At 44.8% G+C, this 26204-nt stretch overlaps 1 protein-coding gene across 1 annotated transcript in view; it reads right to left on the bottom strand.

The window, feature by feature from the left end:
- Positions 1–3033: 3033 nt before the first annotated feature.
- TTLL6 (tubulin tyrosine ligase like 6) overlaps positions 3034–26204 on the bottom strand; it is a 39107-nt gene continuing 15936 nt past the window's right edge. The window contains exons 10-13 of the mRNA XM_070483075.1: positions 25615–25792; positions 24366–24641; positions 12546–12909; positions 3034–12076 (exon numbers count right to left, since the gene is read on the bottom strand). Coding sequence (XP_070339176.1) covers positions 11808–12076; positions 12546–12909; positions 24366–24641; positions 25615–25792 — 1087 coding nt within the window. The 3' untranslated portion in view covers positions 3034–11807. The remainder of the gene's footprint in view (positions 12077–12545; positions 12910–24365; positions 24642–25614; positions 25793–26204) is intronic.

Genomic DNA, 26204 nt, shown 5'->3' with positions numbered 1-26204 from the left:
ATCTCGGGAGGGATGCCTGGCAGGCTGGGGAGTCACGGAGGCGTTTACTGGTCGGGTGGGGTGAAGTTTCCCAGCCTCCATCTCCGCACCCTTGGCCACGCTCGGAGCCAGTGGGTGGGGTCCCGCCTCAGGTATCTTCCTGCGGTGAAGCAGGTTTCTGACCTCAGTGCCATCCTGGCCTTGCTCCGGAGGGTAAACATCCTCTGCTCGTTGGAAACTGGTGGGACTAGAAAGGCGAGGGGGTAGCCAGGAGAGGGAGGGAGGAAAGGAGTGGGGCCGAGAGGAGGGAGGTTCTGAAACCCTCTTGCTCTCTCCTGCTAGGAATCCAGCGGTGGCCTTCCTTGGGGGCAGCCACTCTGCCCACTCCAGGCCAAGGAAGGAACATCCCTTGGGGCGTTGTTTCTCTCGCCCCAGATAAAGATAAAGTTCACTGGGGCCTCTCAAGCAACTTTGGAAATGGTCCCAAGCTTGGGGGATGGGGGGAGCAGATAAGGGCTGGGAGCTACCAGCCTGATTCCCAACCCCTCAGAATCACCTGAAGGACATCCCTCCGAGGGGAGACTGGGAATCCGTGAAGGGCTGAGGGTGCATGCAGGACAAGAGTGGAAATCTTCACTCCTTAGGAAGGACTTGGTCACTAAACTTTATGAACCTGATTACTATGGCTATCATTTTTAATGTTGAAGAAGGTGTGGAGGGAACCTGTTTGACTCCCAATTCGAAGCCATTCTTGGGCCATAAGCCCAGGAGAGAGAAGCTGTGAGGTCAGACAGATCCAGCATAAGCCCGGATCCCACTTCCCATCAGCTTCAGGTCCCAGCAAGTGTCTTCATCTGCCTGAGCACAGTCTCCTCGCCTGTAAAAGGGAGATAATCCTACAGCTACAGAGGAGATGCTGGAGTCAAATCAACACAGGGACGCACCTAGCACAGCATAGCCCAGCTCTCAGCGGCTCCAATAGTGTCCCGCTAGCCTCAGCTTCCTCTCAGACCTTGCCAAGGCTTCCATTGCACATGTCCCAGAGAAACCTTCTGCCTCATGCCCTCTTCCCAGTCGCAGCCAAGTGACTAGAGTGACTGAGAAGCGAATCAAAGAAGAAACACCCAACTCCACTCTTCTCCACAGCCCCCTGAGCAGAAGGAAGAGAGGAAGGGAGGGGGAGAGGGAGGGAGGGAGGGAGAGAGGGAGAGAGCTCAGGAGCTCAGTTGCCTTTCCTCTAACGTCCAGGAGATAGCCCTCCACCAAGAGATCTAACGACTCTGAGAAGGGGCAGATGTAGCAATTTGTAGCTACTGTGGGCAGAGACACTCCCAGCAGCCTGTGTTTTCAGCACCCCATTTACATGGAAGACAAAAATAACTCAGGAGAGGGACCTGGCTGAAAGCTCTTCCTGGGTTTAGGACATCAGAAGAGCTTCTTGGAGCTCATCTCCCGACTAGCTGTGAGCCGGATTTGCTGAGCGTGTTTCCTACTCTGTGAAACCGGGGTAACTGACGTTCCTAGCCTGTCTTCCTCTAGAGTTCTTATGGGAGCAGCGACAGGAGGGAGGTGACCCCATTGGAAGGCTCTGTTCCCCTGCGTGGCATTAAACTGATGTTCATACTGGAAACTAATTCCGAGCACACGGTTCAAGTTCAAGCAACCGTGGTCCCAGAAGGGCCGCACCGAGGTCCCGCGTGGCCTTGGAGGCACCGCAGTGTTCTGTCTTGTCTCCGACACATATTGGTTTACTGCGCCTCTCGGACCCAGTTTTCTCATCTGTAAATGGGCATCGTAGCCCCCTCATCGGGTGGCTGGGGGGATAATAAAGCTCGTAAAGTGCTTTGCCCCGGCGCTTGGCACATAATACGCGCTAAATAAACCCCAGTGACACGAATTCTTAAGTGGATACCGGAGGAAGCCGATTTCCCTCCTCCTGGGGAGCCGACTCCACCTCGGCGGCTTTGGGAGGAGAGCGACAGGGAAGCAGCGGGTGGCGGCCCCGCGCTGAGCGTTTCCACTGCGCGCTCAGGCGCAGCTCCCCGTGCCTCCGTCCTGCTTCTCCCGGCCGGGGCGGATCCCCCGCAGACCCCGCTGGCGCGAAGGCCCGGCTTCTCCCGCCGGGAGCCCTTGGGCCCCGCGCAGCCGGCAGCTGCAGGGCCGAGTTCCCGGTCCGGGCGCCGGTGGTGCCGGGAGGCGCTCGGGCGGGACAGCGCGTGTGAGCGTGTCGGGGAAGCACGCAGTGAGTAACGGTCGACCCGGGATTCCTCTCCGCCGAAGAGCGCGGGGCTCAGCGCCCCGGGTCAGCCGTACTCAGAATAGCAACACCGGCCTGTGTCGTGGGGAGCGAGGTGTTCTCCCCGCGTCCTAATCTCCAATTCCCGGCAAGTTCGCCCGGCTGCGCCTTTCCCACGCGCACCTTCTCCAGCAGAATCTCCAAACTAGTCCCGCACAGGCCTCGCTCTCTCCTGGGGACCCTCAGCCCCACCTGCCCTCTAAGTTTTCCCTCCAGAGACGGGGAATAGAGGACTTGCTCCAGTCACGCCCTCCACCTCTACTTTCCCGGGCTCCTTCTGACAAGTGGTATTTCCCGGCAAAGTCCCCAGAAGCAGAGCAAATGAAAACGCTAGGAGAAAAAGGATTGGTTATAGGATCCGAATCCAGTAAACGACTCCTCTTTTCTTCTCCTGTCCTTCCCTCCCCTCAAAAAGGCACGTTGGAGAATAATCAGGAAATTTCAAATAACCAGGAAATGTGTGGAGGAATGGGGACCCAGAAGGGAACAGCCAATCCAACAGCTGGCTTTTCTTCTCTCAATAGGAGCCCAGTCCTTCTATCGGATATGAATATAGCTACTGTGCATCTCTCCACGAAATATAAATTTTCCAACGAGGCGGCAAGGGTATGAATTTTCATAGGTACCTCGGATCCTAGAGACATCAAGAGGCTGCAGGTCATAAGAGGGTCTAACAAGGCCGTGTCCACATACAACCACGTTATTACATGAAAACCAGAGATATTTATTCAGATCTTTCTTGTTTAAAAAAAGGGAGGAAAAAAGTCTGTTGAAATATCCAAAGAATTGAAACTATTCGTAAATATATTAATCTCACTGGGCCTCCGGTTGTGCTGGTGGGTGTGGCAGACAGAATCACGGATGTCAACTGCTGTGTCTTGGTCTAAAAACAAAAATACCCACCCCCCCACCCCGACCCACCTTTGAGCCTCTGCTTCTCAGCTATGAAATGGAAAGAACTCAAGTCCCCTTTAGACTGTGGGAGCTCTGCCGGGAAGGGACTGTGGGAATTGACATGGGGGGAGGGAATGAGAAGTGCAGCAGACAGTGAGGCAGAGGCCCCGAGACTAAGTCCTGGCTCTGTGTCTTTGATCTCCAAGGGCCTCAGTTTTCTCATCTGGAAGATGGGGATAATACTGATCTCACAGGACTGCTGAAGAATAAACAAAGGAATAGCCGTGAAAATGCTGTATCATTATCAGACTCTCCTCAGTCTGTGCCAAATGAAAGACCATGGCAAGGAGAGCAAGGGTCCAGCTCGGACCCCAGCCCAGGGATGGGTATGAGCATTCCCATGGCTACTTGATTCCCTATACGTGGGCTTAGCTGGCTCAGTCTCTCTCTCTGCCAGATCCAAGGGGGAAGTGAGAGTCCATTGCAGTGGGCCGGCCTCAGCCCCTATTTGCTTTGGCCATGTTGCGACGGCCCTGCTGGGTTTGCCAACAGGATTTCGGTGTTTGCTCTCCCGCCTGGCATGGCTGCTGAGGCAGCTGGCATTCTGCTCCCAATTATCGTGCTGACCAATGTTGCTCACAGCAAAAGGGATCTGTCTCAGCGCTGCCTGCTCCACTTCCTGCTGCTTCTGCCCCCTTCTCAGACGGACGGGGTCCCTTTTTGTTATCATTCCTAAGACTCCTAGGCTTGAGAAAGCAGGGTGGTGGAGAGACACCACAGTCACAGTCTTTTCCTTTAAAATGGCTGCCCAAGAAGTACATTCTCAAAGATTAAGAGGAACCAGGAAATAAACCAGGAAAAGAACTCAATGAGCCAGAGAAGCCAGGCACCAATCCTGGATATAAAAGGACTTGTTTTGCTCTTCCACGTTTCTTTCCTTGTGCCTTTTTGGAACAGTGGATGTCCGGGAGTAAAGAGGAAGGGGGTCCTTGCTGAAGGTCACCCCAGACCAGTCAGAGCCCATGGTTTGGGAGAGTTATGGCGGAAGCGTGATTGGCAGGTGCCTGATGGGAAGAACACATGCTGAGAACAAAGACAACCCCTCCCACCCCAAGGCAGCTCCTGGAGCCTCCAGCCACCTCCCCAGCACACCGTGTATGCTCGGAAACATGTAACACCCTCTATGTGACACGTGGCCTGCTTGGCTTTCTGACGCTGCTGGTTAATAACTTAAGAGTCATGGCAGGAGAATGCAAAATAATTTAAAGCAATGCTTCATAAATTGCAGTTCCAAGGTCTTCATTGCCTTCCTAACAATTTGCAAAACCCGTTTTATTGCTTTTTTAGATTCCTTGAGTTGAAATGCCACTGTGTGCTGTAATTAAGCTAAGTGACATGCCAGCTGTAAAGACAGGAGTTATGAATAACTACATTCAGCTCATGTAATAACCCAGGATGGGTCGGGGACAACGCTTGGAACAGCTGCCAATCTGCCTGACTCGCCTTCCCTGCCAGAGTAGAAGGAAAACTGGAATCTGAAATCGCCTTTTAAGGCTGGGGGAGAGTTCCCCGGCCTGTTCCAGGCGTGTTAGGGGCTGTCCAGTGTGGGGTGAGCCAGAAGTGGCTCCCAAACAGAGCTATGCATCAGAACCCTCTGAGAGAGCTTTCTAAATACAGGTCAACACCCCCACCCCTGACTAATTTGGGCCGGGGTGGGGGGGGCCACATGTCGTTTGAGCTGCCCAGGTAGTTCTGAACCTGGGGACCAAGAAAGCCTGCCCAATCAAGATGGCTATTTTTAACAACTTGGTCTTTAGGAAAATCATTTTTGTGTTTGGAAACCTTTCCTTCAGTATTGCTCTTTTAAATCCATCTGGGGACAGGAATTCATACAGCAGCTTTATGAAACAGAACCCGGATCTCCATCCTCCAAAAGCTCCTCTTCCCAGTGTTTCTATTTTCTCTCAGGGGACTCCGTTCTTTTGAAGCCATCTTTCTTGCTCCCTTTCCATTCTCCCCTCCATTTGTCCAGCTGCCACGTCCCAGCTCTACAGTGTTTCTCTCACCTGCCTCCTGCTTTTCCTCCCCACAGTCAGCCATCCTAACAGGGGCTGCAAGGGCTTGACCCTGGGCCATCATCCGAGCCTCCTAATGCTCTCCCACCTTCAGTCTCTCGCCTTGCCAATCATCCATCCTACCATCTACTACCAGATTCATCTTTCTAACACTGAAATCTCTCTCCCATTCAAAAACCTTCAGTGGTTTCCCATTGCTCACTTGAACAAGGCAAACACTTCCCAGGATAACATTTTAGACCCTCCACAATATTAACTCATTCAGTAAATATTTAATGAATTCCTGTTATGTCCGAGGCACTAGGCTAAACTCGGGAGATATAAAGATGTAAAGACGTGGTACGGTCCAGTGGGGAGACAGCCATGCAAACGAGTCCACCATCATGAGGAGTGCAGTAATGGCAATTTAAACAAAGGGCCCTGGGGTCACCAATATGGTCCTTAAGCTATCTTTCCCCTGTCATCTCCCAATTTTCCTTTCTGGTCCAACCAAATTGGACTAGACTACTTCCTGATCATGTTCAGGGTTGTTATTTTCTTCCAGGCCTCCATACCTCAGTCCCACACTTCATGTCCACTTTTAAAAATCCTATTTATTTTTCCTGCCACCTCAAATATCGCCTCCTCCAATGAAGTGGACTACATCCTCCCAGCTGGGTGTGTGAGGGCATTTCCTTCTCATCTACTGACACTTTTTTAGTCGCACTTAACTCAGGATTGTTCTTCGTGGACCTGTCTTACTGCACTGCACACTCCACGGGGGCAAGGACTGCCACAAGCATTTTTTGTCCCCCACAAGCATTCAGTAGAGAGTTGCTCTGCAGAGCCCTGTGGGTGAAGAGGCAGGAGGTGGGTGGGCCTAGGAAGGCTGCCTGCCGTTTTGCCTTTTCCCTGGATAATCCAGAGCTGTTAGTCTCTAGGCAGGACGGGCTACGTCATTTGGCAGGCCCAGTGCAAAATGAAAATGCAGGGTTCCTTGTTCAAAAATTATTCACAATTTCAAGAGCATTAAACAGAGCATTAAACCAAGTGCAGGGCCCTTCTAAGTACAGGGCCCTGGTGACCGCATAGATTGCATGTCCATGAAGCTGACCTGTTTCTAGGATCAAAGGTGCTGGTACCAAACTGTCCCTTGGGAAGACAAATAACTCTGACTTCACCTTATTAAGAGACTTCCTTTTTATCATCAGGAACCTTGACTGCCTGGAGCTGGTGACTAGGGAGGAAAAGGCAGAGCTGTAGAGCTTCTGGGAAGCCCCATTTAGCAAGTCTTACATCTTCTGCCTGGGCCAGGTTATGATGCATGACAACCTGATAATGACAATGGGAGAACCGGCCTCAGATCAGTCTATTTTGAGCCTTCTAAATGGTATCGAGAATGGGCTAGTGAAGGGGTAGCGGGGGACGACTTGAGGTGACAGTTAAGCTTTTACTAGTCTGCCCAGTGATAACCAGGGCTTCCTTCTTCTGCCATCCAGGTGGGCCTTGACTTAATTACTAAAAAGAACCCTACACTAGCAGCCCTTGAAAACCAGGCCTAGGTGGAGCTGAAGGTGTTGTGTACACGTGTGTGCTTTACAGTTGGACACAAATGGCTTGAGTCCAACTTCTCCATTCAATATCTTACATACTGCAGGTCTTTTGCCTGAGGGGTACTGTAATCTTCAAGCATCCCAGAATCCCCTGACATCCTTGAGGCCAGAAATTCATTCCTCTGGGAATCCATAAGGCAAAGCTGGGTCACCATTGTGAAGCAGGTGCTTGACTACAGACCTCACCCTTCTTCCACCCCTTCCCCATACTCCTCCTCCAACGCTCTGTCAGGGATCTGACTCAGGAAGGGCAAGGGAGGCAAAAATCTTGGGTTACATTCCTGGAGAGGGGGGAGACTGAACTGGCAGACAAAGTGAGATGTCATGCCTGGAGGCTAGCCAGGGCCCATGCTGGGCAGAGACACGGCAGCCACAGCGCCCCCTAAAGGGCCACCTGACGCTCTGGGCTCCCAGCAAGAGGGTAGGGCTCACTGTAAACCATTCATCCAAAGAAATTCTTCAAAGGCTCCTGACACATTTTCAGTGGATTTGGAGCTTTCTTAACGAGGGGATCTCGGGAGAACTGTCTCTTCCCCTCCCCGTCCCATTCTCACTCTGGATCAGGCTCCTTGTCCCGGCATTGAGCATGGCGATTTATTTTATTAATGTACACTTGAAGGGAAAATGCATCATTTCTGCAGGTCGACGGAAGAATCACCTGCAGGCTAGACACTCTCACCTCACCTCTGTCTTCGCTGGCGGGATTGAGTTGGGCTGGTAAGGGAGGCAGCAGGATGACGTTTGGGCACTGAGGTGGCTGGGCTGGGAGAAGGTGTGGTCTTTACCTGGTGAAGTTACAACTGCCCCAACTCCCTTACTCAGGGCCCAGAGTTCTCCATCATGCCTAGCCCTTTCTCTCTTTTCTCTTTGCAGTTGAAGACCAGCTGACACAAGCCTATTGGTGGACGGAGGGCTTTGAACTCCTGGAAATTTTGAGTCCTTCTCTGAACGCTCCTCCCCTCACATTGCTGTATCTGGGGGAGAGTTCTGGATGCTGGTGCCACATGAGTAACCCATAGGAATGCCACTAGTGGGGCAAATGGGGTGTGTCCTGGGGCAGCACCAGTAACTCCCAGAAGTCATGGTCCTACAGCGCTGTAAGCTAACTGGGAAGACACAAAAGGCAAGGCTATTGGCCTCAGTGGTGCTAAGGGGAGGTCATTACAAGATCAGGATATCTAGCTGAGGAAATAAAACTTTCAGTTAATTCTATGGACATTATAGACACTGTAGGAAAAGATAAATCATTTCCTGGGAGTAAGAAGTGGAAAGGGAAAAAATGGCAGAGATCCAGTCTGATTCTGGAAAAAAGAAAAAGATTTTTCTTAGATTTTCCTTTAAAATGGCCACTAGAATATTCACATCAATGAACTCATCATTACCATTCCCATCTAGAGGGTCAGGAATTACTCAGGTGACTCACATCCATAGCACCAGAAACCCAGTTTACCTACACAACATCATCTTCCTGTATCCTTACAGCCCCCAAATTGATAGGGATCATTTAAGAGTTGCCAACATGGCTGGCTGGAGATAAGTGGTAGTGGTTAAGAGCACAGGCTTAGGAGTTCTCACTGTCTGTGTGCCCTTGGGCAAGTTACTTAACCTCTCTAAATCTTGGTCTCCTCATTTGAAAAAAGAGAATAACAAAGGTACTCACCACAAAGAGTTGCTTTGAGGATTGATATAATGTATGCAAAGGTTTTAGTACACAGAAAGCAAATGTGTCTTGTTCAGTCCATGCTGGGCTCATCACCATCAGCACAGTATTATCATCATCATCATCATCATTATCATCACCATCATCATCATATCACTGCAGCTACCACTTATTCAGTAAGGTGCCAGGCAGCCCATTTTAGCAAGTTTTTAATTATCACTAAATTCCTACAAAATGGGCCATTTATCCCTTAAACCTAACTTTTCACGGATCTGAAACCCTGGTCTCAGTGACCGACCCACTGTGAAAGTAGACCCAGAGGAAAGATGATGAGATTATAGTGATTTAAGCAGGAAGATGGAGGAATTTGTCAGGGCTCCATTCCTCACATGGGTCAGGACAGGCTCTAAGTTCATGGCAGAGTGGTACAGAGGAAGAAACATCGGGCTCTTTGTCCAGAGCCCATTACTCGTGTGAGGTTGTACCAGTCATCTACTGTCCCCAAACCTTGATTCTCTTCACCTGCAAACTGATGATAAGATAATAATATCTGCCCTGCCAACCTCACAGCGTGGACCTGAGGATTACAAGAGATATGGTACGTAAACTTGATGCATGGAAGGCGTTATTATTACACCTCCCAAGTAATTTGGACCTCTGCTCTGCTCTTTCCTTGTTTCATTCAAACACTACGTATTATGCAGAAGCCCTATTCCCACGCCACATTTGTAAATCAGTGTGTTAATAGACAGGCATTCAGCTGCACATAATTAGACTTTGGCTAGTTTGCCTTGTATGTGTAGTCCATTATGGTCTGATTAGTCGGGAATTTTTAGAAGCCATTATTTTACCTAAAAGCAGAGGGCCTGCTCTGAGATCTGGTGGCTCCACAGGAAAATCTAGGAGGCCCTGCTTAGTCTTGGCCATCTCTGCTACCTGCGGAAATGCCTTCAGCAAAGAGCCATTTATTATGCCCTCAGCTCTAACTGAAGACTAGTATTAAAAACGCCATTTGAAAGAAAGATAGTGTGGCTTTAAGAGCTTGGGGCTTGGGAATCAGAAACATCTGACTCAGATCTTTGCTCCCCCACTTGAAAGCCGTGGGACCTCCTGAATGTTAAGCCTTATGCGCTTTGGTCCTTAGGTTTTTTTCTTTTCTAAAGTGCACAATTGTGATTGGAAGGAAATTAAATAAAACACATATCGAGAAGAGTGCTGGCACCTATATGGTAGGCTACCAAAAAAGTATAATTATTACCTTCGTTAAAATTCATTAAAAAAAACATGTCAGTGCCTTCAGTCATTGTCCGCTATGGTAGTAAAAGTCTATAATGACCACATGACAAACCCCTCTTAGAAATTAGAGCCAGGGAAAGAAGTACGTCCTAAAGACCTATGTATTTGCTAGGTGAGTAAACTTATCTTTACTCCTTTAGGAGGAAATATCAAAAACTCTGCCTACAAAAATCCCAGAGTTTCTCAGGGAGTCTGAATCTAAAGTGGACTTTGCTAAACAATGACACAAAGAAGAGGCGTCTCATGTCAGACCAAGATGCATCTGAGGGAGAAGCTCTCCTCACTCCCAGCTCGCTACAACCCAAAGCTGGTGCTGAGTAGCCACTCACGAGTGCCAGCACATACAGGGATGTGCCGAGAGCTCAGGGGATGGAGTAACCAACAGAACCAGTCCCAATCTTTGAGGAGTGCCTGGTCTGGGTTGGGAGTTGGGGGAAGGGGCGGGAATGAAGGCCCTGACTCCATGGAGACCCTAGTTTGATGGTGGAGACACAGTCTGTGTCCTTAGGGAGTTTCTGTTCTGACTGGGGAGACAAAAAAGATCAAAACAGAATGCTGTGTTTGGCCCTTTCTGCTAAGAGGTTCAGAGCCAAATTCAGTGGTCAATGCAGGAAGCACTGGATCACACCCTCTTAACATAATTATCTCCTCCCTTTCTCTGTGTGGCTTCTGATCATTACAACTTCATTTTAACAGTCATACTGAATCCAAATTGTCACTGTAAGCTGCTACATGACCTCCCTTCTTTTAACAGTACGAGCATAAATAGAAATAATTAGGTAACCCTATCTTTACTTAAAATTCCAGTACTGGAAAATAATGAACCAAAGATAGTGCGAGTGGGTTTGAGCTCCGTAAAGATCGGGGATTTTTGTTCCAAAAACAGGCCCACACGCCAGGCCCGGCTGTCACAGATCCCTCTGCCCAGGCCTGAGTGGCGACGGAGGGCAGCGCTCGCTACCACACTGGAGAGACTTACGCAAAAGACAAATTCCCAGGGCTCCATCCCAAACCTCTTGTGTCAGAATTTCCAGGGGTGTGGCCTAGGAAACCAAAGGCTTAACAAGGGCCCCCACATGATTTATACCATCAGGGAAGTTTGGGAAACACCAGGCCCAGTTTTTCTCTAAGGGTGGTGAGAAGACCATCAGAATCACCTAGAGGAGCTTCTTAAAATGCAGATTCCTGCCCCACCCGCCGCAGGCCTACTGAATGGGAATTTCTGGGCGCAGGCCTTGGAATATGCATTTTTATGCTGAATATGCATTCATCACCCAAAGTGGTACCTATAGGCTGATGTTTCCTCGCTGGCCCTCCTGCGGTGTGAGCCACTGCTCTCGAGGGGGCCAGGTCAGACTGTCTGGTCACAGTCTGCTTTAGGTGGCAGGAGCAAGGGAGATGGTTAAAATGTATAGCCTTCTTCTTTAGGCAGCTAAACATCACAAATCCCTCTACTATACATGAGGCTACGTGTAGAGCTCTCCTAAATTTTACACCCACCTTCCTCAGAAGCACTCAAGTTCTGACAGAGGGCTCCTTGCTATCTCTTTGGGCCTTTCACAGAGTGGAGTCAAAGCTTCAAGTCCTTTGTTTCCAAATCTTCTCAGCCTCCACTGTCCTGTTGTTCTGCCCCCTCAGTATACGCCTTGACAGGGCCAGCTTTGGGGACAAGTGACCTGGACCTAGGCCAGGCGGGCACAGCATGAAAGGTGTGGAAATCAATCCCTCATGGTTGACATGGTTCTACTTCTGGGATCATCAGTTATGACTGTCTTAATTTTAGCCATCAGTGGAAGACAAGGCAGAGTGCACTTAAGCAGTGGGGACAGATCAGTCACAGCAGAAATAGACATTGCAAAGGGGTCACGTCTTGACTGAGGTTAGTCTTAACTGTCTACTTACCTTTATGTTGTCATCGATCCATCCATCCATGTGCCTACCCAACATTCCATAAATATATACACATAGCGCCTGCCAAGGCACCCGAAACATTAAGGGAATGTGGGTGGGCCTACCTACTTCCTCTCACATCCTTTTTGGCCAGAGATCAGGCAGTGACGGTATGCTTCCTGATTCTGTCTACACAGGTCCCTCATAGCACCTGTATGGCTTCGGCCGGGCCTTGGATCCAGGCGGGCTGGAGTGGCCACCACCAGCAGATCATTCGGAGAAACATCTTGGCCGTGAGAACTCTGCAACAGGAGGAGGGAGGAGACGTCCAGCTGCCTCTTCTTGCCAGAGCTTCGCCTGTGGAAGTAGCACTCCTGGGTGAGGGAGGGGTGTTCTGGAATGGCAAAGTCATTGACATCATCAAGTTGTGCTGCTGGCCTCAGACAGATTCCTGGCAAAGGCCACCTCCCACCAGGGTCCCCTGGCCTAAAACTAGTGGAAGCTCTCAAATCAGAATTAGCCATTACTCCTTTCTTCCAAATAGTTTCTCTCCCTGTTTTTTCATACTGAATGCCCCCAAGTGGCACAGGCTGAGCTGACTGGGCCTCAACCGAATGAGAACCAGGAAATGTTGAAGAGGGTACTGAAACATAGCACTCTATTTTTATTTTTCTTATCTTCTCAATAAGACTAGAGACTCCCTAAGGACAGGGACTAGTCTCCACCATCAGACTGGGGTCCCTCTGAGGGCAGGGACTGCAGCGCCCCCCTCAGGCTGAGTGCTCCCCTAAGATGAGGACTGGTCCTATTGGTTACTCCATCCCCTAAGCTCTTGGCACATCCCTGTACACACCGGTACTCACGTGACTGGTTACTCAGCTTTGGACTGTGGTGAGCTGGGAGCAAGGAGAGCTTCTCCCTCAGTCGCATCTTGGTGCACAGCTCTGACATCAGATGCTCCTTCTTCATGGTATTCTTTAGCAAAGTCCAGGTTGGGTTCAGACTCTCCAAGAAGCTCTGGGATTTTGTAGGCAGAGAAACTTTTGATATTTTCCCCTGGATGAGGTGCTGGGAGATTTGATGCTGCTTGTATTTAAAGGAGACCAGCCTGTCCATCTCTGGGCTACTGTATTCAGAGCTTGTTGTCACGGTCACGCTTGGCAGAGACTCAGGAGAGTCTGAGACCTGGGTAGTGGATTCTGGGGAGGTTTCTACTGAGGTTAGAGGCTGGAAGAGAAAACAGTCCAAAATGAGATTGCAGAAAGCAAAGGGCTCCTTCCTATGCCGTTCTTGATAAAACAGAGTAAGAGCTGAGTTCATTGGCAGCAGGAAAGATTTAGGTTAGAATAGTTTCCTAATAATGAATTGGTTAGAGGTTAGGGCAGAAGATGATGGGGAATGCCCACAGAGCCTCCTCTGGAGGTCTTTAAACATGAGAGAGGTTTCAAACAGTATCTTGTATTCAGAAAAATAGGTATTATTTCACAGCTCTCAGACTGGCAAAAATTAGAAAGCTATCAGTGTTGGTGGGATGTCTGGGTATAGGGATTCTCGTGCACTGCTGATGAAAGGTAGACTGGTACAGCCATTCTGATGAGCCATCTAGAAATACTTGGTAAAATGGGATTACAAATATCCTGTGACCCAGCAATTCCGCTCCTAGGTATACATACCAAATAAGTTATTAGATAGCTCCTTTAAAAAAAGTATGTACATTAATGTTCCTGGAAACATTATCCACAATAGGTGAAAGGTGAATACAACCCAAATGTCCACCAACAGATAAAGAATCGATAAACGAAATGTGGTAGATATATACAATGGAATATTATTCAGCCTCAAAAAGGAAAGACATTCTGATACATGCTACAACATGAATGAATTTTTTTTCCTTCTTCTTCTCTCCAAAGCACCCCCAGTACATAGTTGTATATTCTAGTTGTGAGTGCCACCGAAGCAGAGCACATGAACTTAACCACTCGGCCACGGGGTGGGCCCCTGGATGAACTTTGAAAACCTTATGTTAAGTGAAATACGCCGGATATAAAAGTAGAAATATTGTATAATTCTACTTATATGAGGTACCTATAGTAGTCATAAAGGCAGAAAACAAAAGAGAGAGGAACAACGTAAGGCAGAAAGAATATTTGAAGAAATAATGGCCATAAAATTCTCAAATTTGGTGAAAGACATTAATTTGCAAAGCCAACAAGCTCAAGAATCCTAAATAGAATAAATACAAATAAAACTAAATCCAGACACATCATATTGCATTTCAAATTGCTAAAACCCAGGGATGAAAGACAGCAACCAGAGAAAAATGACACATTACATATAGGGGAAAATGTTATGAATACAGTTGACTTCTCATTTAAAAAGAAAAAGAAGAAAACCAGAACTTTTTTTTTTTGAGGAAGATTAGCCTTGAATTAACATCCACTGCCAATCCTCCTCTCTTTTTGCTGAGGAAGATTGGCCCTGAGCAAATATCTGTGCCCATCTTCTTCTACTTTATATGTGGGACGCCTGCCACAGCATGGCTTGATAAGCAGTGTGTAGGCCCGTGCCTGGGATCCAAACCAGCCAACCCTGGGCCACCGAAGTGGAGTACATGAATTTAACCACTACATCACCAGGCCAGCCCCCAGAACATTTTTTAAATGCAGCAAGAAAAAAAAATATCATCCAGAATTCTAGGTCCAACTAATATATCCTTAAAAGTGAAGACTAAAGACACTTTCAGATAACCAAAAACAGAAAATTCATCACCAGCAGATAGACATGCACTACAATAAATACTAATAATATGTTAGTTCAAAAGAAGGAATAAGTTTCCTATATTTAAAATTAAGTACAACTTTACCTCTAAGTAGATTCTGACAAGCTGAAGATGCATATTGCAAGCCCTAGAATACTAAAAAAAAAAAAAAAGCAAAAAGTTCTAAATAAAAGAAAACAAAGGAATTAAAACTAACAAATATCCAATTTTCAGTTAACCCAAAAGAGGGCAGAAAAGGAGGAACACAGGAAAAAAGGCAAAAACAGAAGAGATGAATAGAAAAACAACATGCTAGATGCAGACCTACGCACCGCTTATTGGGCCATGCTGTTGCAGGATCCCACATACAAAGTGGAGGAAGATGGGCACAGATGTTAGCTCAGGGCCAATCTTCCTCAGCAAAAAAAAAAGAGGAGGATTGGTGATGAATGTTAGCTCAGGGTTAATCTTCCTCAAAAAAACCCACAAAACAAATAAAATTTCAACCCTAAATTCAATCATATTAATAATTGTATTAAATGAAAATAGAGTAAACACTCCAATCAGAAGGCAGAGGCTGTCATACTGGGTGTCTTAGGTCTGTCTATAAGAGATGTCCTTTAAATACAATGAGAAAAATGAGTTGAAAGTAAAAAGATTTAGAGGCAGGCCCGTGGCCCTAAGTTTTCACGCTGTGCTTCGGTGGCCCAGGGCTGTGCTGGTTCAAATCCTGGGCGCGGACCTGGCGCCACTCATCAGGTCACGCTGAGGCAGCATCCCACATACCACGACTAGAAGGACCCACAACTAAAATATACAACTATGTACTGGAGGGACTTTGGGGAGGAGAAGAAGGAAAAGTGAAATCTTAAAAAAAAAAAAGAAAGTAAAAGGATTTAAAAACAAAGATATATCATGCATGTACTAGTCACAACCAGCAGGAGTGGTTATATTAATATCAAACAAAATAGATTCTAAGATAAGGAATATTATCCGGGATAAAGAAGATTTTATTTCATGATGATAAAAGGTCACTATCAAAAAGATAAAATGATTTAAAAAGTGTATCTAATAAAAGAGCTTTAAAATACATGAAATAAAAACTGACAGAACAAAATATAGAAATAAACAAACCCACAATTGTGGGTTGAGATGTTAACATCCCTTTCTCAGAAATTAACACAAAAAGGAGACACCAAATTAGTCTGAATACGGAAAATCTGAACAATTATCAACCACAGTGATCTAACTGACAGGTACAACACATACTCAACAACCGTATAATACACATTCTTTTCAAGTGAACAGGGAACATCCATTGAGATAAATCATTTGCTAGGCCATAAAATAAGCCTTGATAAATTTTAAAAACACTGAAATTTTACAAAGTATGTACACTAACCACAAAAGAATTAAATTAGAAACTAGTAACAATGATATCTAGAAAATTCCTAAATATTTAAAACTTAAACAATACACTTCTAGATAACCCATGCGACAAAAAGGAAATTAGAAAACATTTTAAACTGAATGATAATAAAAATGTAACACACCAAAATTTATGGTATGCAGATAAACTAGTGTTTACAGAGAAATTTATAGTGCTAAACACTTATATTAGAAAGTAAGAAAGGCTTAAAATAAATAATCTAATTTTCCACTTTAAGAGGCTATAAGAAGGTGATTGAATTAAACTAAAAGCTGGTAGAGAGAAGAAAATAATAAAGATAATACTGAAAATCAATGAAATGGAAAATAAACTGTAGAGAAAATCAACAAAGCCTAGCATTGGTTCTTTAATTAATAAAATTGATACACTTGTTGTAAGATCAAGATAAAGAAAGAGGAAACACAAATTACTTTTATCAGCCATGACGGAGCATATCACTATGGATCCTGAAGACATCAAAAGGATAACAGGAAAATCTTAAGTGACCAGAAGAAGTAGCAGTTTGGTTCTTGTTCTAGGTAAGATGGATTAAGTATGTTATATCCTGTCTCTCCCACCGATTGTACCTATAAAACCTGCACGGAATGCATGCATAAAGTAGCTCTTTGAAAATTTTGAAAAGTAAGCAGTAGCAGGCATATTGGGAAAGATGAGAATTCAAAGTACCAGCAAGGCAGCAATGAGTTGACTGTCTTCCTTCCCGCGTCCCCTGACCTGAACTCAAGGCAACTCAAAACTCAGAAGTGGGTACTGGGGAGTAGACAGAGAGATCTCTAGGAGAAACCCTACAGTTTTGGTTCAAAGACCTTTTTTTCTTCTTTTCTTTGCTCCACTCTTTTGAGCCCCCACCTCCATGAAATCCTGACGTAGTGGCAGCAGTGGCAGCAACAGAATCACCAGCCGGCCTGAAAGAACCTGAAGCTCTGAGGGAGAGGAACCTTCCTCTCCAAGTGGAAGAGCTGCAGTCCCAAGAGGGTGGAGTGACCCCCTAATACTTTTTTCTCTCTGTGATCTCCTGCCACTTGGCCCTGGAAGTAGGTATAGTCACAGGAAGTGTGCCACAGAGCAGGGTAACTAAAGCTCCAGGTTTCAGGCCAGAAGCCTCAAAAAAAAAAAAAAAATCAGAATCAGAAAAGATGATACGAGGGAGATTGTGGAGAGGAAGGAACTTTGGAAAGTGACTCAACAAAGTGGCTTATGGATTCCTGGGCGCACCCCAGAGCTAGCCATGTGCAACTCTGACCCTAGACAGCTTACCAAAGACTTTGAGAACTGGACTAAGGGACAGATCACCCATGGAAAAGATCTGCCATGCGAACACTAGTCAAAGGAAAGATGCAGTGACTCTGTGAGTATCAGACAAGGTAGACCGCAGAGCAAAGAATTACAAGTAAGAGAGAGAAAGAGACATCACATGACAATAAAAGGGTCAATTGGCCAAGACATAACAATCCTAAGTGTATACGTAACTAATGACAAAGCTTCAAAATACATGAAGGAAAAGCTACCAGAAATGAAAAGAGAAATAGACAAATTCACAATTATAGTTTGAGTTCAACTTTCCTCTCTCAGTAACTGATAGGACTAGTACACAGGAAATTAACAAAGTTGTAGAAGAACTGAACGACATCATCAACCAAATAGATCTGATTGACCCACTACCCAACAACAGCAAAATACAAATTCTTTTGACAGGCACATGGAACATTCTCCAAAAGAGACCATATCCTGGGTCATAACGTAAACTTTAGCAAATCTAAAAGAACTGAAATCATATAAAGTGTGTTCTCTGACTACATGGAATTAAAGTAGAAACCAGTAACTGGAAAATCTCTAAACAATTGAAACTTAAACACACTTCTAAATAATCTGTAAGTCATAAAGGAAGTCTCAAGTGAAATTAGAAAATATTTTAGACTAAATGAAAATGAAAATACAATACAGTCGTGTACCACAAAATAACACTTTAGCCAACAATGGACTGCGTATACAACAGTAGTCCCATGAGATTAGTACCATATAGCCTAGATGTGCAGTAGGCTAGACCACCTGGGTTTGTGTAAGTGCATGCTATGATGTTTGCACAATGACAAAATTGCCTAATGACGCATTTCTCAGAACATATCCCTGTCGTTAAGTAACCCATGTCTGTATATCAAAATTTGTGGTATATAGCGAAAGCTGTGCTTAGAGAGAAATTTAACATTAAATTTTTATATTAGAAAAGAAGGTCTTAAGCAATAATCTAAGCCTCCTCCTTAAGAAACTAGAAAAAGAAAAGCAAAACAATCAAAAGCAAGCAGAAGGAAAGTAATAATAAGAGCAGAAATCAATGAAATACAAAAAAGAAAAAGAGAAAAAACAATGAAACCAAAACCCAGTTCTTTGAAAAGATCAATAAATTGATAAACTCCTAGCAACACTTACAAAGAAAAAAAAAGGAGTGAAAGAATGAACAAAATATTAATATCAGGAATGAAAGCGAGGGTCTGCAGAGGGACTCTGCAGATATTAAAAAGCTAATAGGGGACTACTAGAAACAACTCTTTATATATAAATCCAACAACTTAGATAAAGTGGACCAATTCCTCAAAAACCACAAACCACCAAAACTCACTCAAAATAAAATACATAACTGTTAAAGAAATTAAATTTGTACTTTAAAAATTCCAAAAAAGAAATCTCCAGGCCCAGACACTTTCACTGGAGAACTCAAGCCAAATATTTAAACAAGAAGTAATGACAATTCTACACCATCTCTTCCAGAAAACAGAAGGCAAGGGAACACTTCTCAATTTATTTTATGGAGCCAACATTATCCTGATATTTAAGACAGACAAAGAAAGTAGATAAAATAAAAAAACTATAGAGCAATATCTCTTATGAACACAGACATAAAAATCCTCAATAAAACCTTAGTAAATTGAGGCCAGCAATGTGTAAAAAGGATACTACACCATTGCTAAGTGGGTTTATTCCAGGAATGCAAGGCTGGCTTAGTATTTAAAAATCAATCAGTGTAATCCACCATATTAACAGGCTAAAGTAGAAAAACCATATGATCCTATCAACTGATACAAAAAAAAAATACTTGACAAAATTCAATATTCATTCATGATTTAAAACAACTCTCAGCAAACTAGCAAGAGAAGTGAACTTCTTCAACCTGATAAAGGACGTCTACAAAAACCCTACAGCTAACATCATACTAAATGGTGAAAGACTGAATGTTGCCCCTCTAAGACTGGAAACAGGGCAAGGATGTCTACTCTCTCCAGCCCTATTCAACATTGCACTAGAAATCCTAGATAGTGCAATAAGGTGAGAAAAAGAAATAAAAGGCATAAAAATTGGAAAGAAAGAAGTAAAACTGTCTTTATTTGAAGATGACATAACTGTTTATGATGAAAATCCTAAAGAATCTATAACAACAACAAATACTTACTGGAATTATAAGGCACAGAAGCAATTCAATGAGAAAGGAAAGTCTTTCCAATAAATAGTGCTGGGAATAGATATACACATGGGAAAAACAAACCCTGGTTCCCATCACCTAGCATACTCAAAAATTAATGTGAAATGGATCATGGACCTATACACAAAGCTACAGGAAGAAAGCTTTTAGAGAAAACCTAGGGGGCTGCCCCATGGCCGAGTGGTTAAGTTCGAGCGCTCTGCTTCAGCGGCCCAGAGTTTTGCTGGTTCGGATCCTGGGCGCAGACATTGCACCACTCATCAAGTCATGCCGAGGCGGCGTCCCACACAGCACAACCAGATGGACCTACAACCAGAATGTACAACTATGTGCTGGAGGGCTTTGGGGAGAAGAAAAAGAAAAGAAAAAGAATAAAAAAAGAAAAAGAAAAAACCTAGGCATCTTTGTGACCTGGGGGTGCATGAAAATTTCTCACATAGAACACAGAAAGCAATAACCATAAAAGAAAAATTAGTAAACTTCATCAATATTAAAACTTTTCACTAATCAAAAGACGCTATTAAAAAAAAGAATAGGCAAGTTTCAGGCTATAACTCAATAGTAAAAAGAGCAATAATCCTATTTTATAAAAGGGAAGGAGGCAAAAACTTGAACAGACTCTCCACAAAGAAAGATATATGAATGGCCAATAAGCACTTGACAACGTACTCAACATGGTTAATCATCAGAGAAATGCAAATGAAACCCACAATGTGAAATCACAACATAGCCATTAGAGTGGCTAAAATTTCAAGCACAGATAACACCAAATATCAGCAAAGATGGAGCAACTGGAATTCTCATTTACAGTTGGCTGAAATGCACAATGATACAATCACTTTAAATAAAGAGTTTGGAGTTTCTTCTAAAGTTATACACAGATCTACCCTTTGACCTAGAAATCCTTTTCCTAGGTAGCTATAAGAGAAATTTAAACATATGTCCATAAAAAAAAATTGCACGGGAATGTTCATAGGAGCTTTAATCACAATAGCAATAAAACAATAATACTAGGAAAAAATCCAAATGTCAATATTACATAGTATAGTCCATACTATATAGTATATCACCTATAGAATATTTAGGTGATACTATATACTATGTACAGGAGAATGATAAACAAACTAGTATATTTGTACAGAGGAATACAATTCAGCAATAAAGAACAAACTATTGGGATACCCAACAACATGAATGAATCTCACAGATACAATACTGAGCTAAAGAAGCCAGACACAAAAGAATATATACTATATTATTCCATTTACATAAAATTCTGGAATAGGCAAAACTAAGCTGAAAAAAGTCAGAGTCAGGAGAGTGAATGCCTCAGAGAAGGATGCAGGGGGCGGGGGCAATTGCCTGGGAAAGGACGGGAGGGAACACTTTGAAGATATCAGAAGGTTCTATACCATGATAGGGCTATGGGTTACGTGAGTGTATTTATTTGCCAGAATTGTACAGTTAAGATTTGAGTATTTTATTCATTCATTTTGTTTTTTAACGCTAAGTGTTTCTGAATTTGTAGATGCCCTGTAACTCCAAAGATGTCCATTCAGTCATCTTGGACCAAGAATCATTAGGAGATAGAAGTTAATTCAGGTGGCAAAAAACTTTTCAATTATCTCTCAGCATAACTTTTTAAATATTGATTTTGTCACTACATATCAAATTGTACTTTCTTTTTCTATTAAAAAACAAAACTTAAACCAAAACCAAACAATAAAATAAAACAGTGAGTTTAAAAAAAAGACTTTAGCATTTTAATACATATAAATTGAATCTTAAAATGAAAAGAACAAACAAGGCTCAATAAGAAAAAAATAGGACATAGAATGAGATAATTCAATCATATTTAAATAAATTTTAAATGTATGCATTTAAAAAATCCCTACTTTGCAAGGAAACATACTAACAAGAGATGGTGGGGGGCTGGCCCACGACCAGGTGGTTAAGTTTGTGCATTCCGCTTCAGTGGCCCAGGGTTTCACCCATTTGGATCCTGGGCACAGACCTAGCACTGCTCATTGAGCCATGCTGAGGCGGCGTCCCACACAGCACAACTAGAAGGATCTGCAACTAGAATATATAACTGTGTAGTGCAGGGCTTTGGGGAGGAGGAGGAGGTGAGGGAGGGGGAGGGAGAGGGGAGGAGGGAGGGAGAGGAGGAGGAGGAGGAGGAGGAGGAGGAGAAAGATTGGCAACAGGTGTTAGTTCATGTGTCAATCTTAAAAAAAAATTTTTTTTAGTTAAAAAAATAAAACAAAAACAGAAGATGGTGGATAGGACAATGGGAGGTGAGGACGGGGATAGAGGGCAAAGTAAATAAATAAGACAGGCAAAGGCCTTGAATGAACCAGGCATGATACAGTGTCCTGAACCAAGGATTTTGATTAAATCAATCTTCTGCACATGAAACCCAAAACAGTAACAACAATAATAATAAAATGTTGCTACCTTATTCTTAAAAATCTCTTTAGAGTTAAGTAGCACTGCTTTAAGTCTTAGGTTAATGAGAAAAGAACAAAGGTAGTCTAAAGAAGCAGCAGTAATGGCCAGTCCTTACTGGCTGCTAGTGGTTAAGTTTGCACACTCCGCTTGGGTGGCCCGGGGTTCGCTGGCCTGGATCCCGGGGGCAGACGCACACACTGCCCATCAAGCCATGCCATGATGAGCATGAGGAAGATTGGCATGGATCTTAGCTCAGGGACAATCTTCCTCACCAAAAAAAGGAATATTAAAATTAATATTAAATAATATTTAATATTATTAAATATTAAAATAATAATATTAAAATAATAAGTGATGCTTTCTGAGTCCTGTATGTCTAACACCACTCAGCATTTTCATGGATCCTTCCACTTAATCCTCACAGCAATCCACTGGTTGATACTGTTATTAAAACTCCATTTTTTTAGATGGAGAAACTGAGCCTCAAGGAGATTAGAGTGACTTGATGAAAGTCATATATATAATAAAAGGAGACTCCAGGATCCAAACAGAGGCAGCCAGATCCCCAAAGTGTACTCTTTACTCTTTGTGTGTGTATATATGGTTAAAAAAAAAAAAAAAAAGGATAAAATCAAGCTACCATCTTAACCATTTTTAAATGTATAGCACAGTCGTGTTAACGATATGCACATTGTTGTGCAACAGATCTCTAGAACCTTTTTAACATGCAAAACTGAAACTCTATACCTCTTAAACAGTTCCCTTTTTCGCCTCCCCACAGGCCCTGGCAAGCACCATTCTACTTTCTATTCCTAAGAGTTTGACTACTCTAGTTACCTCATCTAAGTGAAATCACGCAGTATTTGTCTTTGCATGACTGGCTTATTTGACTTTGAAAAAACATCCATTTAAGTCTTTTGCCCATTTTTTAACTGGGTTATTTGGGGTTCTTTGTTAAGCTGTAAAAGTTCTTCCTATATTCTGGATATTAAGCCCTTATCGGATATACGATTTGCAAATATTTCCTCCTGGTCCACAGGTCGCCTTTTCACTCTGTGGATTGTTTAAGTTTGATGGAGTCCCCCTTATCTATTTTTGTTTTTGTCGCCTGTGCTTTTGGCATCATATCCAAGATATCATGGCCACATCCAATGTCATGACGCTCCAAAGCACACTCTCTTAAAGGTGTTCATCAAACTACAGGTTGTAAACCTATTAGTAGGTCACGAAATTAATCTAGTGGGTTGTAACTGGTATTTTTTAAACAATAGAATGGAACACAATAGCACAGAATAGAAAATATCAGATGAGTCACCAGATGTCGTATGGCTAAGCGCTGCTTTAGAAACTTTTCTCCAGTTGTGTGTGTACGTGATGGATTGTGAAATGAAATGGACTTCTACTGTGGGCTATGCTCAGAAATTTGAAAAACACTCCACCACTCTATCCTGCACGTGGACCAAGCAAAGGCCCGACAATGTTGAAGACATTCCAGGAGTTACAGTAGAGTCATCGCATAGCCCGTGGTGGGCCCAACTGTATGACACAAAAGAACCTGTGCTAGGACTGTCAGTACCACATTCATGTGGTGACTTCCTTTCTGCAAAAACAGAAAATTAACTGTCACATTAAAGTAATTTTTTATGTGAATTTTATTGGCATGTTTTGTTTTGGTTTAGTTTTGTAGCTGCATAAGACCCATAAGTATAAAGATTTATGCTTGCATATATTTATAAAAATAATTTAAGTCTACAGTGGGGATCGGAAAGAGTTTTCTTTCCTTCACAAGGTGTCCATACATCAATGGAGTTTGAGAAACACTGTTTAGGTGCTGGACTGGGTTCAATAGTGTCCCCCATGCAAATTCATGTACACCTACAGTCTCAGAATGTGACCTTATTTGGAAAGAAGGTCTTTCCAGATATAACTATTCAAGTTAAAATGAGGTCATACTGGATTAGGATGAGCCCTAAATCCAGTGACTAGTGTCCTTGTGAGAAGGTCGTGTGAAGACTCAGAGAAGAAACACAAGGATGAAGTCCATGGACATGGGGGCAGAGAGTGGGGTTAGGCTGCCACGAGCCAAGGAACGCCAAGGATTTTGTCAGCAACTACCAGAATCTAGCAAGAAGCAAGGAAGGCTCCTTCCTCGAGAGTCTTCAGATGGAGCCTGGCCCTGCAGACACCTTGTTTGCAGACTTCTAGCCTCCAGAACTGTGAGAGAATAAATTTGTGTTTTAAGCCACCAAGTTTGTGGTGACTTGTGACAGCAGCCTTAGAAAACTAATACAACAGGTGGTAACCTGCCTAAAAAAAGGGGATGCATGAGGCGGCCCTTCTAAGAGCCCTCAAAGGATAGGTCTGTACTCCTAGCAGGAATGCCACTCCACAACTTGGGCTTCACAAGGCAGGAAATCGAGGCCCAGGGAGGTTAAGTGGCTTACTCAACGGGCCATAGCAAGTCATGGGCAGAGAAGGGACCATAAAGCAAGGCTCCCCCCACTGCCTCCTGAGCTCAGCCCTCTGGGAAGGTAGATGGCTCTACTTACCCCGGTGGCCGTGAATATGTTCACTGCAGACTTGGCTTCCTTAACTGTGGAGATGGGTTCACTGAGCTCCAGCCTGGAGCAGCTGACGAGGCTTGCATTGCTCAGGTCGGGTGCAGAGCTGTAAGGCCTCGCAGAGGTAGGCTTGTGGGGAACAGTGTCAGCCTCCTTCTTGGGGGCCTGCTGGTCAAGGCTGCTGTCTGTCTCATTTTTCTTTGCATCCCTGACAGTCAAGAGCAAGTCAGGCGTGCAGGACACTACTGTCAATGGCTGGAGGTACTAAGAAGGAGGAAAGCAAACACAAAGTCTGTAGGAACCGAGCTCCGTCCACTTCCAGACTCATCTGCACCCAAGGGTAGGTGCAAAGGAGATGAGGAGAAGGAAAGCAATTGGTATCAAAGTCTCTCTAATCCGGGGCTCTTAACTTGGGGTTCATGGACCCCTAAAAGGCTCATGGATGGTTTGATGGGGTCTTGGAGCCACTTGAAACTGCAGTTTTAAAAGTATATCTTTCTGTACTATATGGCAAGAGATCCCATAGCTTTTATGAGATTCTCAAAAGGTCTATGGCCCTAACAAAGTTATAAAAAAACAAAACAAAAACTAATCTGCTCTAATCCTGTCCCTTTAGGTGAGTGTTTGAGAAAGAGGAGATGGACTGAAAAGTCAACTGAATCTTTCCACGGAGCTGGAAGAGAGAGCTAGGCAGAGAGGAGAACGCAAAGATTCAGATCGTAAGACAACTGAACAGCTGGCCCACAGCCTTGGGCTGGTCCACACTTGAGCAGAGAGCAGGCTGGAAGGACCCAGCTGTGGTCAATCGCCCCACGTAAGGTCCTAAAGGTCCTGCCTCCCAGAAGCTCTTCCCTGTGGCCTCCTCTCTCAGCTATGTCCCTGGCCTGTTAGAGGAGGGCATTCTAACCCAAACTGGAGTTGGGGACCATGAGTTCATGCGGTCCCGGAGCCTGGTCCCTACATGGGGATCGTGCTGGGCCTCCCAGCTGCTTTTACTCCTGCTAGAGGAAGCAAGAATGACAGACCAGTGACAGTCCTCTCTGCCCAAATAGAAGGATGCTCTGAAGGACACCAGACTCCTTGAGACTTTCCCCTCCTGGGGCCCAGCCCTCCGTGCAGCCCCATTTCTTCAGTGTGTCTGGGCTCTGAGTAGGGGTCTCCTCAGCAGCCCCCCACGGATTGGCCCCAGCCGGGGAAGGGTGCCGGGCATGTGTGCTCCCCTCCCTTCCACGTTTACTTGTTTGGAGTCGTGGGTTGTGGCGGCTTTGCATTTCTGCTGTTGTTTCTGTGGCCAGTTCCTCCCGCTCTTGCCTCTCGCTGGCTCGCCTGATGATTCCCCCTGCATCTCTGCTGTCTTCTCTTTCGTTTGGAGGGATTTTTTCTCTTCTTTTAGTCTCAGCTCCTGGATCAGCTGCCTGCTCACGGAGGAACAGTGAGTGTCACGTGGGTTAGAGATGGGCTGCGAAAGCGGGTATTTTCCTCGAGGGGAGGACAAGACTGGGCAAAAAGGCAAGTTCTCCGCGTTACCTCCCCAAGCGTGCAGTCTGCATAAATGATTGAAGGTCACAGGGCAGGATGTGGAAGGGAAAGTCATCCCTCCAGCCATGCGCATTCTCAGCCTGGGGAATAGCATCCGAGGAAAGATGTGCAGAAAGGGGGCTACACCCCACCCCACCACACCCCTCTCCCTCTCCACTTCACAGGAGGCCCGATCCCGCACACGGCAGGGGCTGGGGAGAGCATCTGAGTAGCAGAGCAAAGGCAGGGGCTCCCGTGTTGGACTGCTTCATATGCTAGGCCTCTCTGGGCAATGGCGTAGCTGTACTA

This window comes from Equus asinus, chromosome 13 (assembly GCF_041296235.1).
Source record: "Equus asinus isolate D_3611 breed Donkey chromosome 13, EquAss-T2T_v2, whole genome shotgun sequence".
Lineage (NCBI taxonomy): Eukaryota > Metazoa > Chordata > Mammalia > Perissodactyla > Equidae > Equus > Equus asinus.
The sequence above is the reverse complement of the archived record's forward strand: the minus strand, read 5'-3'. Positions and strand labels throughout refer to the sequence as shown.